Raw genomic sequence first — 17,864 nt, 5'->3', positions numbered from 1 at the left:
TTTTACAATTGGCACACGGTATAGAATAAACAACATTCGATGACTCCTGTATTGTGAAAGGATCCTTTGTCTTTGTGTACAACTTCGATACCGTTTTCACATTCTTAGTAGCAATTTTTAAGCCACTAACATTTTTGAAAATGTTCAATAGCTTAGGTGTGAGAACTGGAATATAGGGTAGGCAACCATACGTTATTTTAGATTGTGGTAGCTCTGATGTGTTCTGTGTCAATGACATTCTAAAATAACGTATGGTTGCCTACCCTATATTCCAGTTCTCACACCTAAGCTATTGAACATTTTCAAAAATGTTAGTGGCTTAAAAATTGCTACTAAGAATGTGAAAACGGTATCGAAGTTGTACACAAAGACAAAGGATCCTTTCACAATACAGGAGTCATCGAATGTTGTTTATTCTATACCGTGTGCCAATTGTAAAAATGTGTACATCGGAGAATCATCTCGGTAATTTTCACAATAGAGTAATATCACATCGCAGCGACATAAAAACCAAAAAGATAAACGCATGTGCGCTCACAGAACATGCATTAACTTTAAAACATGAATTTAATTTCGAGGATTCCTGTATTCTGGCCAAGGAAAAAAAACCACTCAAAACGTGTTTTCTTGGAAATGTGTTTCATAAAATCTAATACGTCTTGTATAAATAAAAAATCAGACATAGATAAATTGAGCAACATTTATTGTTACTTACTGACTAAACATCAAAAATAAAAAAAAGATTTACTTTTACATATACACACCGTAATACACCTGCATACAAAACATGTTGCATACTATCAAGACAGGTTTAAGATACTACCTCCATTAATATAATAGCAAGAACTCCTAATTACTTTTAAATATACTATTTTTGTTTTTTTTTTCTGTTCTCTATGGATCAGTCAAAACACACCATGAAAAGATGTCACTAACAAAGTTTTAAAATTTTAACTTTTCAACTAAATTTTAAAATGTATATTATTGTCTATTATTTTAAATGTTATATTTTATATGTGTGTTTGTAATGTTGAGTGTCATAGCTTTAGAAAAATAATCTCAACGACTAGTAAGTTGTAATGACAATTTGAGATATGTTGTAAATATTTACACTTTCTTCTAATTACAGTGTCTTGAAGAAGGAATAAAAATAAATTCCGAAAGCTCGACCAAAAGTCAAAAGAGTGTTTCTATAACATCCCGGCCAAACCTGCTGACTGCAGCCCTAATAAACTGTGTTGTTTATTTATATCGGCAGTCAATTCTTGTATATATATATATATATATATATATATATATATATATATATATATATATATATTATATGCATCAATTTTTTCTTATAAAAATTTTTATTCTCTGTTTCTATTTTAGGTTATTCAGAGGAGGAGCACAAAATAAAAAATATGAAAACACCTTCATGTCATAAAGATGAAGAATCTATAAGTGGACACTCTGGAGAGAAAAAATTAAATAAAAATATGAAAATTCAGACTGCACAAGGATCTTACCGCTGTAAGCCAAGTGATTTTAAACCTTATAAATGTGAAATTTGTCTTAAGCAGTTTTCCTACAAATATGTTTTAAATGAACATATGAGAGTTCATACTGGGGAAAGGCCTTATAAATGTGATATTTGTCTTAAGCGGTTTACTAAAAATATATATTTAAGTGTACATATGAAAGTTCACACTGGAGAAAGACCTTATAAATGTAAAATTTGTCTTAAGCAGTTTACTCAAAAAAAATATTTAAATAATCATATGAAAGTTCACACTGGAGAAAGACCTTATAAATGTGAAATTTGTTGTAAGCAGTTTACTCAAAAAAATAATTTAAATAACCATATGAAACTTCACACTGGAGAAAGACCTAATAAATGTGAAATTTGTCTCAAGCAGTTTGTTCAAAAAAGTCAATTAAATAGACATATGATCAGTCACATAGGAGAAACAGTTATAAATGCTCACTTACATAAATGTGAAATTTGTCTTAAGCAGTTTTCCTACAAATCTGTTTTAAGTGAACATATGAAAGTTCATACTGGGGACAGACCTTACAAATGTGAAATTTGTCTTAAGCAGTTTTCCTACACATCTGTTTTAAAACAACATATGAAAGTTCATACTGGAGAAAGACCTTATAAATGTGATTTATGTCTTAAGCAGTTTACTCAAAAACATAGTTTAAATGAACATATAAAAGTTCACACTAAGGAAAGACCTTATAAATGTGAAATGTGTCTTAAACAGTTTTCCAACAAATCTGTTTTAATTAAACATATGAATGTTCATACTGGGGAAAGACCTTATAAATGTGAAATTTGTCTTAAGCAGTTTACTCAAAAAAGTCAATTAAATAGACATATGAAGAAAGTTCACATTGGAGAAAAAGGATTTACAGATGTTCACTTTTATAAATGTGAAATTTGTCATAAGCACTTTTCCTATAAATTTAATTTAAAGAATCATATGAAAGTTCATACTGGGGAAAGACCTTATGAATGTGAAATTTGTCTTAAGCAATTTTCCTACAAATCTGTTTTAAAACAACATATGAAAGTTCATACTGGGGAAAGACCTTATACATGTGAAATTTGTCTTAAGCAGTTTTCCTACAAATCTGTTTTAATTGAACATATGAAAGTTCATACTGGGGTTCATTTAAGTTCAGCTTATAAATGTAAAATTTGTCTTAAGCAGTTTACTAAAAAAACAAATTTAAATGTACATATGAAAATTCACACTGGAGAAAGACCTTATAAATGTGAAATTTGTCTTAAACAGTTTACTCAAAAAACTAATTTAAATGGCCATATGAAACTTCACACTGGAGAAAGACCTTATACATGTAAAATTTGTCATAAGCAGTTTACTCAAGATGCATGTTTAAATAGACATATGAAAGTTCACAGTGGGGAAAGGCCTTATAAATGCGAAATTTGTCTTAAGCAGTTTTCTTACAAATCTGTTTTAAAAGAACATATGAAAGTTCATACTGGGGAGAGACCTTATAAATGTGATATTTGCCTTAAGCAGTTTACTCAAAAATATAATTTAAATGAACATATAAATCTTCACTCTGGGGAAAGACCTTATAAATGTGAAATATGTCTTAAGCAATTTTCCATCAAATCTATTTTAATTCATCATATGAAAGTTCATACTGGGGATATACCTTATTCATGTAAAATTTGTCTCCAGCAGTTTACAAAAAAATCAATTTTAAATATACATATGAAGGTTCATACTGGAGATAGACCTAAGTAATAAATTGTGATATTTGTCTTAAGCAGTTTGAGTACAAATCTGTTTTAAAAGAACATATGCAAATTCATACTGGAGAAAGACTAATTAGTCTTAAGCAGTTTCTCAAAAAAGTCAATTAAATAGATATGAAATTTCACACTGGAAAAAAAAAAGACTTATAAATGTTCAAGAGTTCGTTGGAGATTGTTAGTACTCAAGATCCAAGGTAACAAATTTTCTTTCATTATATTTGAGCGCCATTATACCTTGTCGCCAGCAACAGTAGCTAAAGACTGTTGGATTTGAATGCGATAGAGATCAAGTTATTGAAGAACTTTTATATATTTTTTAACTTCATAGACGCTTCGACTTATTTTATATCTTTCAGACGACTTCTAAATAATTTTTCGAAATTGTTCGAATTCGAATTTCAATGAAAAAATGTGGAATTTACTGAGTGTATTTTAAAGAATTACACTATTTTATAGAAGTTACATTTCCCTACATAACTTTTTCCGCATTTAACGGATCGTTCTGAAATTTTTACTAAAGCTGCTTTTTACATAGATGAGTGTAACCTATAGAAGGTTTGCCGCTAAGGATAACAGACTTATAATAAAACTAATAAGAGTAGCTTACATTTTGTTAATTTCAAAATTTTTAAGTTTTTCCGCTATAACTTTTTTAGCGTTTGTAATGAAAAAATTTTGCAAACAGCATTTTATTCTTTGTTTGAAAAACAAAAAGATCGATGGTTTGTAGAAGTCTGTGCTATCAAAAATAAACTCTAGGTAACATTGTTTTCGTTGCAGCCTTATTCGTGATTACTTTCGTTAAGGTACACTTTTTTGAAGAACACTATGAATTTTTGTTACACAACAGTACCCCGAAAAGCTAAAGCGTATACTTTAACGCTGAAAAAAATATGATACTTATTGTATTTGTCGAGGTTTTCATTTTGAAAACAAGAATTACTAATAATCTCTGCAAATAAATAAACAAGAAGCACTAAAATTCTTTCCGGAATTATCAAAGAGAGTGATAGCAAGACAAAAGGTTACAAAAAAGAGTTGAAATTATAAAATACGTCCATAAAAATTTATTCTGTGGAGTTTATTGCATACTTATTTATATATCTATATATAAATATATATATATATATATATATATATATATATATATATATATATTTATTTATTTTTTTCGTGTATTCTATACCTGTATATATATATATATATATATATATATATATATATATATATATATATATATTTATTTATTTTTTTCGTGTATTCTATATCTGTTTGATATTGATAGTTAAATATTTTGTAATTATTTTTATTATTTTAGTTTGTACATTATAATTCAGCAAATAAAGCATTTTTTTCTACAGCATTCAGCATTTCGTTAAATTTTATCACCCGTGGTTTTCCCTCATTCTCAAGGAACACAACTATTTGGGTATGCAGCGGAAGACAGAACAAAGAAGTATTTTAGTTTACCAAGCGTTCGTAAATATTTATTTGCAGCATTAGGGTAACTAATTGAGGTTAGTTGTCATGGTGTTTATAAAATGGAATAAACAACTCATCTGACCCCTACAAATAATGGCGAAAACTATCAACAAATTGTTTTAAAAAACGTTTTTAAAAAACACTTAAAACACATATTTAAAAACATTTAATTAAAATTATGTTATAAAATTATTTTATATTATAAAATAATTACAGAACATGTAGTAATAATGTAAAATTCTAGGTTATACATATTCCATCAGAAACAAAACAATATATATATATATATATATATATATATACATATATATATATATATATATATATATATATATATATATATATATATATATATATATATATATATATATAAAATGTGCACTCGTAAGTGAAAGGGATATTTTCGGTCAATTTGGAGATTAAAAAAGAAAAGAGTTGTGCTACTTTATCTTTTTATTGAATACGTTTCGCCCACTGTTCAATGGGCATCGTCAGTTCATCTAAAAGAATGGTATTAGCGATACATCTAATATAAAAAACAATAAGTAAACGATCTTACCTTTAAAAGATCTGTAGCATTAAGATATTAGTATGGTGAAGACACATCAAAAATTAATTTACTAAATAAAACAGCAAAAAACACAAGGCATTCTGTGTTTTTTGCTGTTTTATTTAGTAAATTAATTTTTGATGTGTCTTCACCATACTAATATCTTAATGCTACAGATCTTTTAAAGGTAAGATCGTTTACTTATTGTTTTTTATATTAGATGTATCGCTAATACCATTCTTTTAGATGAACTGACGATGCCCATTGAACAGTGGGCGAAACGTATTCAATAAAAAGATAAAGTAGCACAACTCTTTTCTTTTTTAATCTCCAAATTGACCGAAAATATCCCTTTCACTTACGAGTGCACATTTTTATATTAAATTAAACGGTCATATTCCTTAAAGATATATATATATATATATATATATATATATATATATATATATATATATATATATATATATATATATATATATATTATTATGATTGTTTATTTTGACTTTAATCTTAGTTTATTGAGCCAATAAAAAAATATAACTTATTTGTTATCAAAAGTAAAATAAACTCCTTATATTACCTGTGTTCGATGGATTCAAAGATTTTCTAGTTGTCTTTTATCGGGATAGAGAAGAAGGATAAGAATAAAAAATATATTATATTACAAAAAGTTACGTTTCTTTATTTTATATGAACGAATAAAACAACTATCAAATTCTGTCGTTATCTTATCAATCAGCATACAAGAAAATAAATCAAATTTTTATAATAATAAGATTTTAAATCTACATACATTTATATTAAGTGAAAACCAATTTTACTTAAATTTCTCTTTACTTGAAACAATAAACAACAAAACTTTAAACTTTTGATTAGCCTAACAAAACCTCAGTTCTTAAATTTGAATGCTAATGACCATGATGTCAAACCGATCCTTCACAGATATAAAATTCAATTGTACAAAACACTTACAGCTTATTTTCTTATTGAGTTGTATCTTGGAACATACCCAGAAAAATCCAGTCTCCTCAACGATGTGATCGCTCCTTTTTGGCGCCTAGGCTCCTTCCTAACGTCTCTGCAAACCTGCTGCACTAACCAAAAACACCTGATGCACTTCTCCAAAAACTCAACTACTTATTAATGACACAAGGACCTCCTTTTGTCAACTTGATGCCGTAAAACTACTTTCACAAATCTTCACAAAATGCCCACGGTAGATACAAGGACCTCTTTCAATCTACTTGCTATCTCCTTCTGCAAAACTATTCAATTCTTTTCACAACGCCGATATCCAACTCACGAATCACACCCTATCTTGAGACAAACGACTGTTTCCTTTCGATGACCAAATTATAACTAACTTCTCCGGTCTCATGATCGGCTCACAAATTCCCATTTAAAAACGACCGTCCAATCAAAAGCTCAAATTGTGTTTACCATGATTTTGGAAAAGCCTAATTTCGGTTTCAGAGAAAAACTAAATAGCTTACTTTAAAATTGGTTTTGTCAATACACAATTTATACATATTTCAAAAGATTAGAATATAGTCATTTAATACTCGATTATACAAACAATGAAAAGATTAACTTACAGGTAAAATGTCTTCTAATTCTAAACAAAGGTTTTTTGATAATTTTGTTTGAAACGGAAAAAGGTCGTTTGCCAAACAAATTTCTATTCTTATCTACACTAAATCTTATCTTAAATTACTATATACAATTTGTTTATATTGATATCTTGAAATTTTATTTCGATGGATTTTTTTATTTATTTTTCTTTGGTTGGGAAAGAAGAAACATAACAATATATATATATATATATATATATATATGTATATATATATATATATATATATATATATATATATATATATATATATATATATATATATATTGATATTAGTATCTATATACACAATGAACATAGTTCGCTAGTAACACATAGCCACCTTTGTAATGGACATCTTTCGATGTAGGTGAAGTTATCTAGCGCCATTTGTTTTATTATAACCCATGGTACAATCAACATAAGGTATTGAACTGTTTTTATAAATCTAATTTATTGACTTTATTTATTATAAAATGTTCTACATGTTACAACACTTTATGGGTTTATTTACATACATTTATTTATTTAACCTACATAGAAAACACTTAAATATTAATTTATTTACACTTATATAATTTATTTTAAACATTCACACCGATTACAATTTAAATAGCCGCGCGAACAATTTGTTAATCGAATTTGTTTTCAACTGCCCTTTTAAATCTCAAATCGTCCGTTTTATACCTGATTTGTTTGTCTAGAAATTTCTGCTGGCTTCGATCGGAACGCTGGTGTATTATTCGATCCTCATCTGAAAAGTTTCAATCGTATAAGCAGGTATAAGCGGGGACCCGTATGAGTCACATTTATCGTAACAGTATAATCAGTATGATCTTGCGCATGCCATTTGACAGCTGACCCAGACGTGTGACGTCGTCAAGAACGCTCAAACCCATGGTACAATGAACATGATCACAATGAATACAACAGGGGAACTAGTTCCATTAATTGAATCTTCTGAAGATAGTATCAAAGAATGTAGACTCATATAGAAGGATTTTTCACTGTCATTTTTCAGCGTTGGCAAAGGTTATACACAAAAAAATAGAAGTTGATCATGATTTTAGTTCCTTATTTGTACCACTAGGGAGCAGTCATCTCAGCGCTATTGATGCTTCTAAAATAAGAAATAGTGAGGCAACAAACAGATGGCTTGGTTCCAAATGTGGCTAACTACAATTTTTCCATTTTTAAGCTATTTACACAGTAAATTGCATACTTATTTTAAGTTTTGTTCCAAATGTGGCGAATTGCATTAATTTAAAAATTGGCGCCAGAATATATAGAACCATTAGTATCTATGTACACAATGAACGTAGTTCGCAATTCCATATGTAGCTAGTAACACATAGCCACCTTTGGAATGGACATCTTTCGATGTAGGTGAAGTTAGCGCCATTTGTTTCATTATAACCCATGGTACAATGAACATACCATAGGTTGTTCTGTTGAAAGGAATATTTAAAACCTTGTGGTAACGTAGACCTTGATGATGAACATTAAAGTTAATCTGGCTTAACAGGTTCGGACAATCAATAAATCCATGTATGATCTTATATATAAATATAGCTCCTGACATATCACGACGGTTCTGGAGTGAGGGTAAAGATAATTGTTGTTCGATACAGGAATAATCATGATGTTCAATAGTAGTGTGGACACGGAAGGCACAATATCTCAAAAATGTATGTTGGACTCTTCCTATGGTATCAATATTGTTCTGAAAATAGGGTGACCAAATAACTGAACAATATTCCAAAATAGTTCTAACTAAGCAACAATACACTAATCTTGTTGAATCAATGGAGAAATACTTGCAATTCCTAGTAACGAAACCAAAAAGTTTAAATGCATTTATTGAAATAGAGTTTGTGGCAACAGAAAGTAAGCTTCTCATCGAAAATAACACCCAAATCCGGAATAGATAGATTGTTCCAATTCTATTAACTTTACGAGAAAAACTTACAACATTTTTTACATTTAAGTGGAGTTTGTTCTGATTGCACCAATTTTGTAGTCGGTCTAAGTCATCTTATAGCAAGGCTTGATCTTTTAAGCTATCTATAACTTTCCAAAATTCTAAATCCTCTGCCAACATTAGACATTTGCTATTTACGAAACAGAAAGTGATGTCGTTAACGAAGATATTAAAAAGAAATAAATTAATTATTAAAGAGAAGTGTGGCCTCCTTGGGAAACTCCAGATGTACCTACTGACTTACTGAGACAGTGGTCAGACAGATGTAAACCTATCTTGACTCTTTGACTCCTCCCAGATGTATCTCTTCTTCTCCCAGATGTATCTCTTCTTCTCCCAGATGTATCTTTTCTTCTCCCAGAGTTTTTAATCCATACCACAAACTTGACATGAAAGCCAACATTAATTAATTTGCCCAACAGTATTTGGTGATCTACACGATTAAATGCTTTGGAAAAATCTGTGTATATTGCATCTACCTGTTTACGGTCTTACATATGAGATAATATATCAGATTTTTAGCAGACCAAGTTTGTTGCAGTGGATTTTCGGCTATGAAAACCATGTGATTGAGATATTAAGGCTTTACATAACCAAGAAAGTTACTTTGCTATGAGACAATCGAAGAGCTTAGGGATTGCAGATTGTATACAAATGCTACGATAATTTTTAATATGATCTTTCTGACAATTTTTAAATATAGAAACAGCATAACTATGCTTCCATAAAGAAGGAAAAACAGAGGTTTCCAGAGATCTATTTAACAATACAATAAATGAGATTACACGGTACAGATACAGTTTTTTAATAAAAAATTAGGCACACCATCTGGACCAGCAGTAAGCTTATTGGTCAGCTCATTTATGATATTAAAAAAATATCAGTCATAGTAATCTTAGAAGGACAAATAGTTGTACTAAAGTTGCTATTTAATGAATGGATATGGATAATGGATAATATGTAAAGGTTGTTGTTATTTGGTGAATACACAGTTTGGAAGAAGTTTATAAATAAATTAGCTATATCTTGACCATTCATTGCAGATTGGACTTGATAAAATAAGGTGTTAAGTAGGTTATTACTAGATCGCTTATCATTGATGTACTTCCAAAATGATTTTGGATAATTTCTTAGGCCAGCATCTATACCTTTAATATAGTTGCTGAAACAAATTTCAGACAGTTGTTTACATTCACGCCCCCTCAGAGGATGAGAATGCAACCACAAAAGACGAATTCTTTGCAAAATTAAACGAAGTTATTAATAGAGTTGGAAATAACCGAGAAATATTTTTATTAGGCGATTTTAATGGAAGAACAGGAAACAAGCGCCACAACAATGTAATTGGACCTTATGGAGAAGACGTCGTAAATGATAACGGAGAAAGACTTATCAATCTCTGTGAAAGTAATAGACTCAAAATAACTAACGGATATTACTGTCACAAAAACATACACAAATATACATGGTTTCAACCAACAAGGAATCTTAAGTCTATAATAGATTACGTGATAGTTAAACAAAATTCACAAATACTCATTAGAGATATTAGAGCTATGAGAGGAGCAGTATGCGGATCAGATCACCACATGGTCAGGGCAAAAATTGTTTTCCCATATAGATTAAAGGACAGTGTCTCATCAAGCCAAGACGAACAACTTTTAGAAAGAATTGATCTTCCTCAATACAATCTGTCCAGTTTAATTCATGAGAGCACCCGCACACTATATAAGACTCGAATGGACTCAAAACTTGACGAAACACTAACAAATGCCAAATGCATATATGAGAACATAATATCAAGTATTCATCAAACAGCACAGGAGGTCTTAGGAATCAAACAAAATAAAATTAGTAACAAGCTTTGGTGGAATGAAGACGTCGAAAATGCGGTAACAGAAAAGAAAAGATTATACCATAAGTGGTTGAATACAAAAGATGACGCAGTCAAAGACCGATACAATGAAATGAAGAAGAAAACTAGAAAGATAATTATGACCTCCAAAAATGAGATATGGGATAGAAGGTGCAGAGAGATAGAATCTTATATTGGAGGACGACAATGCACTGAGGCGTGGAAGTTTATAAACTCTGTTAAGAAGCCGACTAACGAGAAAGTGATTCTAAATACCATAAATCCCGAGGATTGGACACATTATTACAAACATCTATTAAATGAGAACAGAGACGAATTTAAAGAAGATATGAATTCATCAAGAATCGAAATTCTGGGAGAGCATATTACCATAGATATCAACATAGTTCAAAAAGCTTTAGCAGGGATGAAGAATGGGAAAGCATGTGTACCAGAGGGAGTAACTACGGAATTAATAAAGAATGGCTCAGAGAAATTACACATAATGATCACGGTGATATTTAACGAATATATTAATGGACATCCAACACCAGATGAATGGAAAACAGCATATATGACCCCAATATATAAAAAAGGTGACAGGAGAAATTGTAAAAACTATAGAGGGATATCGGTCTCAAGTTCAATGAGTCGACTATACGGTCGAATACTACGGGACCTGATAGAGGAAGATTATCAATCGTCTGAAGACGAAGAACAAGGAGGATTTAGAGCAGGTCGTTCATGTACAGATAACATCTTCTGTCTTAAACAAATTGTAGAAAAGAAAATTGTGACAAATAGAGAGTTACATATGACTTTTGTAGATCTTGAGAAGGCATATGACACTGTCCCGCTAAATAAACTATGGGAAGTCCTGGGCACATCAAACATACATCAAACATTGGTTAGTGCTCTCAAAGATCTATACTATGGTTCAAACTCCCAAATGAAATTCAGAAACCTCTTAGCTGAAAAATTTGCAGTCACTAAGGGTCTCAGACAAGGATGTTGTATCTCTCCGACTCTATTTAAGATTTATATCTCTGCAGCTCTGAAACAATGGAAAAGGAAAGTCAAAGGAATGGGTATACAATTGAACGATCAGGATTACATATATACTTTACAGTTTGCAGATGATCAGGTGGTGATCTCAAATGACAAAGATGACATGGAATACATGCTTAGAAAACTAATTGAAGAATACCAGAAATGGGGATTAAATATCAATTTAGAAAAGACAAAATACCTCTCAATTGGAGCTGAAGCAGAACAACTCGATATGGATGACAATAAAAAAATAAATCCATGCAACGAATATAAATACCTGGGCGTCATCTTTGACCGTAGTGGAAAAGACGAACGAGAAATAGAACATCGAATTGTACAAGCACGAAGAGCTATAGCATGTTTGAACGGAATTCTATGGAGAAAAGAAATATCAAAGAAAAGAAAATGGAACATCTATGAGACAATGGTTAAAACTAGCCTACTTTATGGAGCTGAGACATGGACAATAACCGAAAAATATAAGAAAAAGGTCGAAGCCACGGAAATGGATGCCATCAGAAGATCGATGAGAATATCAAGAGCCGACAGAATACGGAATGAAGTGATAAAACAACAAATGGGTATAGAGGGCACTATAGTTGAGGATATTGAGAGAAAACAGCTCATATGGTATGGGCATGTGAGCCGAATGGGGGACGAAAGATTGCCTAAAAAAACGATGATGTGGCAACCCCCAGAGAAGAGGAAACGAGGAAGACCACCACAGAGCTGGAACCTGGGAGTTTGGAAAGCGATTAGCGCTCGAAATCTGGACGAAGACCTAACTCAAGACAGAATACAGTGGCGTTTGGGAGTCGGACAACGTCGTAAGACGTTATAAAAAACCGAATATATATATATATATATATATATATATATATATATATATATATATATATATATATATATATATATATTGTTATGGATCAGTTTATCGATCAGAAATAGAATAAAGAATTTTTTATTATTTTAATATACCGCGGGCATATCAGTTAAAATACAACCCTGTACTTATTTGTAATAGACCATAATAGAAAACATTGTTCCGTGAAAGACTGAGTGAATAGTGAAAAGACAATGGACCCGTATAATTATAGATTTAAGGAATAAACTTTGTAATTGTATTTTGCGGTGGGCATTTTTTCGAAAGTAAATAAGAATTAGATTTAGATATGAGATAACAAGAATTTGGAAACTTATTTCGGTTGAAAAAGGCAAAATTGTTAATGGTTTCTGAAAAATAATTTGAGTGAAAGTAGTTTATTTGTTTTAAATATTATGTTGGAAATTTTCTAAATCGAAAATTAGTGGGAAAGATGAATGCTTATGATTGGTTAAAAAGGAATGATGGGGGATGAGAGAGTTTGAGAAGGTTTGCTTGGGAGATTGAAAAATTTTTGTTACCGGCAGACCAGAAGAGAAGACGTGTTTTTCGTGTAGTCAATCCGAGTACCAGTGTTTTCGTGTGTTAGTGAAAAAGGTGGAAGCTGAGAGCAGATCAAAATCGAGAAGATTAATACCTCTTTTGAGTCTGCATAGTCCACGAGATATAATTGAGAAAGAAAGGAGAATTTGTGAATAGAGTACCGGTCAAAAGAGGCTTGGGCTTGTGTTTTCGGAGGAGTAGTTTGCTGGTATGCGGTTTGGATCGATGCTGAGAACGGGAAAGAATTGATGGTAGCCGGACATAATCAATCAAGGAAGGAACTGTGGTTTGATCGAGAGGAGACATCATTGGTGTAAAAAAAAATAAATGTCAGTCAAATAATTTGAATGAAAGAAAACTTCTAAGATATTCTAAAGATAAAATCAAATATAAACATACGAACTAAGATTCCAAGTTTCAAAGAGTTATTTTTTTGTGAATAAATTATATTTTATATGGTCAATTTTTTTAGTAGATATTATTATAAAACAGATCAATAGATAGTTTGTTAATTAAAATTAAATTTAGAGTATAGGAGTTTGTTGGGAAAGATAATTGCCCACAAAAAGTTATTTATTAACATTCACCGTATTGCTTATTGAAAATAAATAATAATTTGTGTGCATATTTATGTTGTTTTAATGTTAGTTCCGTTTCCTGTTCTATCCCGATTATGAGCAACTAGGAGATACTGAACCCATTAGAAGAGATATATAAAGTAAACTGATTAAAGTAAAATTAAAAAGGCACCCTGAGAATTTTTAATAGTAATTGAATTGTATGACTCTGCATAAATTAGTGAATTGATTAATTAAATAATTGGATTAATTAAATTAGTGTTAATCAATAATAAAACATCATATAGCAGATCACAACAATATATATATATATATATATATATATATATATATATATATATATATATATATATATATATATATATATATTGTTATGATGTGTTTTTTTGTTTGAATGATGAGCAATGAGTATTTTTAATAATATAGGGTTTTTATCGCGGTTCTCAAAGAATTAGTTTGTAAGTACTTTTTTAAATTATCTTTATTATAACTATTATGGAACACACATATATATCTAACCTAGCCAATGTAAATTTAAAATAAACTATCTTTAAATTGATACTCTTATAAAACTAATTAAATTCTATAGACAATGTAAAATTTAAACAAACTATCTTCAAAATTGAAATTGTTATGACATTAACTAAATTATATTAACAAAATTTTGTACCTTTCTTTCACTGAATGCCTAAATGAACTGTTTTCCACTATATAGATTCTAATCACCACTGAATGTCTTCGTACTTCAGTTATCCTTGTTTTTTTTGTGAAATTATTTTTTCCAATTATCAGCTTCTACCAATTTAAGATATAGTTTTCTTCACCAGCATTTATACACCACCAACCAAACACCATTTATATTTATTCTTCTTTTTAATATACCAATATCCAATTATTATAAGTTGATTTATACTAATCTCCAATCATAATATAATTTTAATTCCTTCCAATGTCCATCCAATATTCTTCTAATATACTTTTATAATCTTCAATAATTATTTGTGTATAATTATAAATGTGCATTAAATATATGCATAATTTTTAATCTTCATTTAACTCACAATATTAAACAATTGGACTATTTGTACTTGATTCACTGACTCCAACTAACTTTCATATTTCTTATAAAACTGCTTGACTGACTTACTAAAACTGTGAACAATTGACTTCACTAACTAACTTTCATAATAAACTGGCCTGACTTCTGACTAAAAACTTAAAAACTGCCCTCTTGTATCCAAATCACGGGTATTTATATCCTTTGGATATTCCAGAACCATCTGGTAAGAGATCATGTTCCAATTTGTTCCATTACTTCCATATAGATGTTCTCGAAAAAAATATCTGTTCGATCCACCGCCATAATCATTATTTCGAGAATGTTCGACTGTAAACAATGGTCACACTCTACACTCTGGATAATTCGTTAATGTTCCATTGATAATTTTGTTGACATTTAGGCTTTTCAGATCAGAATAAACATTTAAATTAGTAACTAACACTCTAATTTAATAAAATACACATTTCAAACAATATATTATTATAACCCCACTTTATATTCGTAAATATTCTTAAACGTCACTTCAGAGTATAAATATCTGTCTATCACTCACTGTATAGTTGGTTGCCTAGGCACATGGCTCACTTAAAAATATCTACAAAATCATAACTACTAAAATACAACTTTTTACAATTATTATATGCTAATTTCTTAAAATGCCCTCACATAAATATATTTTTATAAAATTCTCTAGTATATAACTTATTTAAAATAATCAAATACTTTTTTATATCTAATATTATGTAGTATATAACTTATAAATTATTTTCTATAAACCCCAATCGTCACAATACCCCAAAAATAATATTTAAAATAAATAATTTACTTATTATTTTTTTAAATATTAATTTTCTCATACCTTATTAAATTTAATAAATTAATAATTCAATTTTTTTTTTTTATTTAAAATGTGTTAAATACATCCCTGTTCGCTGTCTATGTCAAAGCAAAGAACAACGGATCACAGTTCGGCTATTCTATGGTCAAACTGTCATGTCAAATAGAGAGAATAAATATAACCTTAATTAAAATATAATGGATATTGTGTTCTGTTTATTTATAAACAAAATCTAGGAATTATTTCCATTCAAAATAACTTTCATCAATATAAATTGGTAAGTTTTTCCACTTTATTATATTAGAAAGACATTTACACAATCAATTCTGTATCTAACCCCAAAATTATGATTTTTAGGGCACAAACAATTTCCATATGTACAAATTTCAACAAGTATGATGTCAAATTTATTCACAACAAAGAAATCTACCATCTATCTATGAAATGGATCTATCAGTAAGTTTTTTTTCTTTTTTTGAAATTCTTTTCTTTGTTTAGTTGACATATTGGGCATTGGGTAGTAATTTCTTTTGCTATACTTATGTCATTCTTTGCAAAATAATTGTCCCTAAATAGCATCCATAGCTTTCTTGAACCAATATGCATATAATTGTTATGTAAATTTTTCAATATTTTCTTTGCTAAAGTTCTAGTTATTACATATACTTCTATGCCATTTATTATTTTATAATATACCCCATCTTTCCTAAGGACTTTTTGTTTTTCACTCAAATTGATCTGATCTCTTATAATTTCTTCTTTAGAATATAATCCAGTACTTTCTACTAATTGATTTAATCCAATTTTTATTGTTCGCTGCCCTTTTTGTGATGTATTTTCTAACCTTGATAAAGCATCTGCCACTATATTGGATTTTCCAGAAATGTATTTGATTTCAAAGCAGTATTCACTAAGTATTAGACTCCACCGATGTATTCTACTGTTTCCATATTTGTTATTTAATATAGACGTTAAAGCTTGGTGATCTGTTTCTATTGTAAATTCATTACCCAACAAATAAAATCTTAATTTTGTGACACAGTGTATTATACTTGCTAGTTCTAATTCTGAAACTGAGTAACTCTTTTCATGTGGCTTTGTAATTCTTGAAATGAATTGTATTGGGTATTCGACCCCATCATGTATTTGTAATAATACCCCTGATAATCTCTCTATTGATGCATCTGTTCTTAATATGAATGGCTGTGTGTAGTCAGGATAGTATATTTTCAAATTTGACAGAAAAATGTTTTTAATCTCTTGGAATGCTAGTTCTCTTCTCTGATCCCATCTCCATTTTACACCTTTTCTCAGTAGTTCAAGTAATGGAATTTCTTTTATACTTAGATCTGGTATCATCCTTTTATAATAATTAATTATTCCAATAAATCCTCTTAAAGTTCTTAAATTGTGTGGTGTTTTATATTCCTGAATGACTTGTGTCCGTTCTGGATCCATTTCGATTCCCTTAGTGTTAAGTTTATAACCTAGATATATGACTTCTTTTTGAAAAAATGTACATTTTTCTTGATTTATTTTTAGTCCAACTTTGTCTAATCTATTTATTATAATTTTTAGGTGTTTCTCATGATCTTCAGCCGTTTTAGAAAAAATTAATATATCATCAATGTAGTGAATTACAAAATGTTCATATTGATCCAAAATATCATGAAGACATCTACATAGAGCACTGCAAGATGATTGAAGTCCAAATGGTACTACTTTGAATTGATATACTACTCCATCTATCTGAAATCCTGTATACTGTCTACTTTTTCTTTCTAGAGGTATTAACCAGAAACTATGCTGTGAATCGATTTTAGTGAAAAATGACATTCCTGTAATTCTTCCTAGTATTCCATCTATACTCATTGGTGCTTCAAATTGCTTTTCAGTGATCTTGTTAATATTCCTTGCATCCAAACATAACCTGATTTCACCTGATCTTTTTCGTACTACTACTATGGGGTTAATAAAACGTGTGTCTGCCTTCTCAATGATCCCATCTTCTAACATATTATTAATTGTTTTGTTTACTTCTTCTCTGTATTTATATGGTATTGGGTATGATTTTGTTTTAAAATCTTTTTCTTCTTCAACTTTTATACTATGGATATAATTTTGTGCAATTCTATTTTCTTTATTGACAAGTCCC

The 17,864-nt window shown here is 29.6% G+C and overlaps 1 protein-coding gene across 4 annotated transcripts in view; it reads left to right on the top strand.

Annotated features, from left to right (window-relative positions):
- Positions 1-4,463, top strand: part of LOC140443757 (uncharacterized) — a 63,749-nt gene extending 59,286 nt beyond the window's left edge. For all 4 annotated transcript variants that reach the window (XM_072535176.1, XM_072535174.1, XM_072535177.1 and 1 more), the window contains one exon: positions 1,375-4,463. In XM_072535176.1, coding sequence (XP_072391277.1) covers positions 1,375-3,269 — 1,895 coding nt within the window. In that variant the 3' untranslated portion in view covers positions 3,270-4,463. The remainder of the gene's footprint in view (positions 1-1,374) is intronic.
- Positions 4,464-17,864: the final 13,401 nt, after the last annotated feature.

The sequence above is a fragment of the Diabrotica undecimpunctata genome, chromosome 6 (assembly GCF_040954645.1).
Source record: "Diabrotica undecimpunctata isolate CICGRU chromosome 6, icDiaUnde3, whole genome shotgun sequence".
In the NCBI taxonomy this organism is placed as follows: Eukaryota; Metazoa; Arthropoda; class Insecta; order Coleoptera; family Chrysomelidae; genus Diabrotica; species Diabrotica undecimpunctata.
This window is presented reverse-complemented; position numbering and strand designations above follow the sequence as displayed.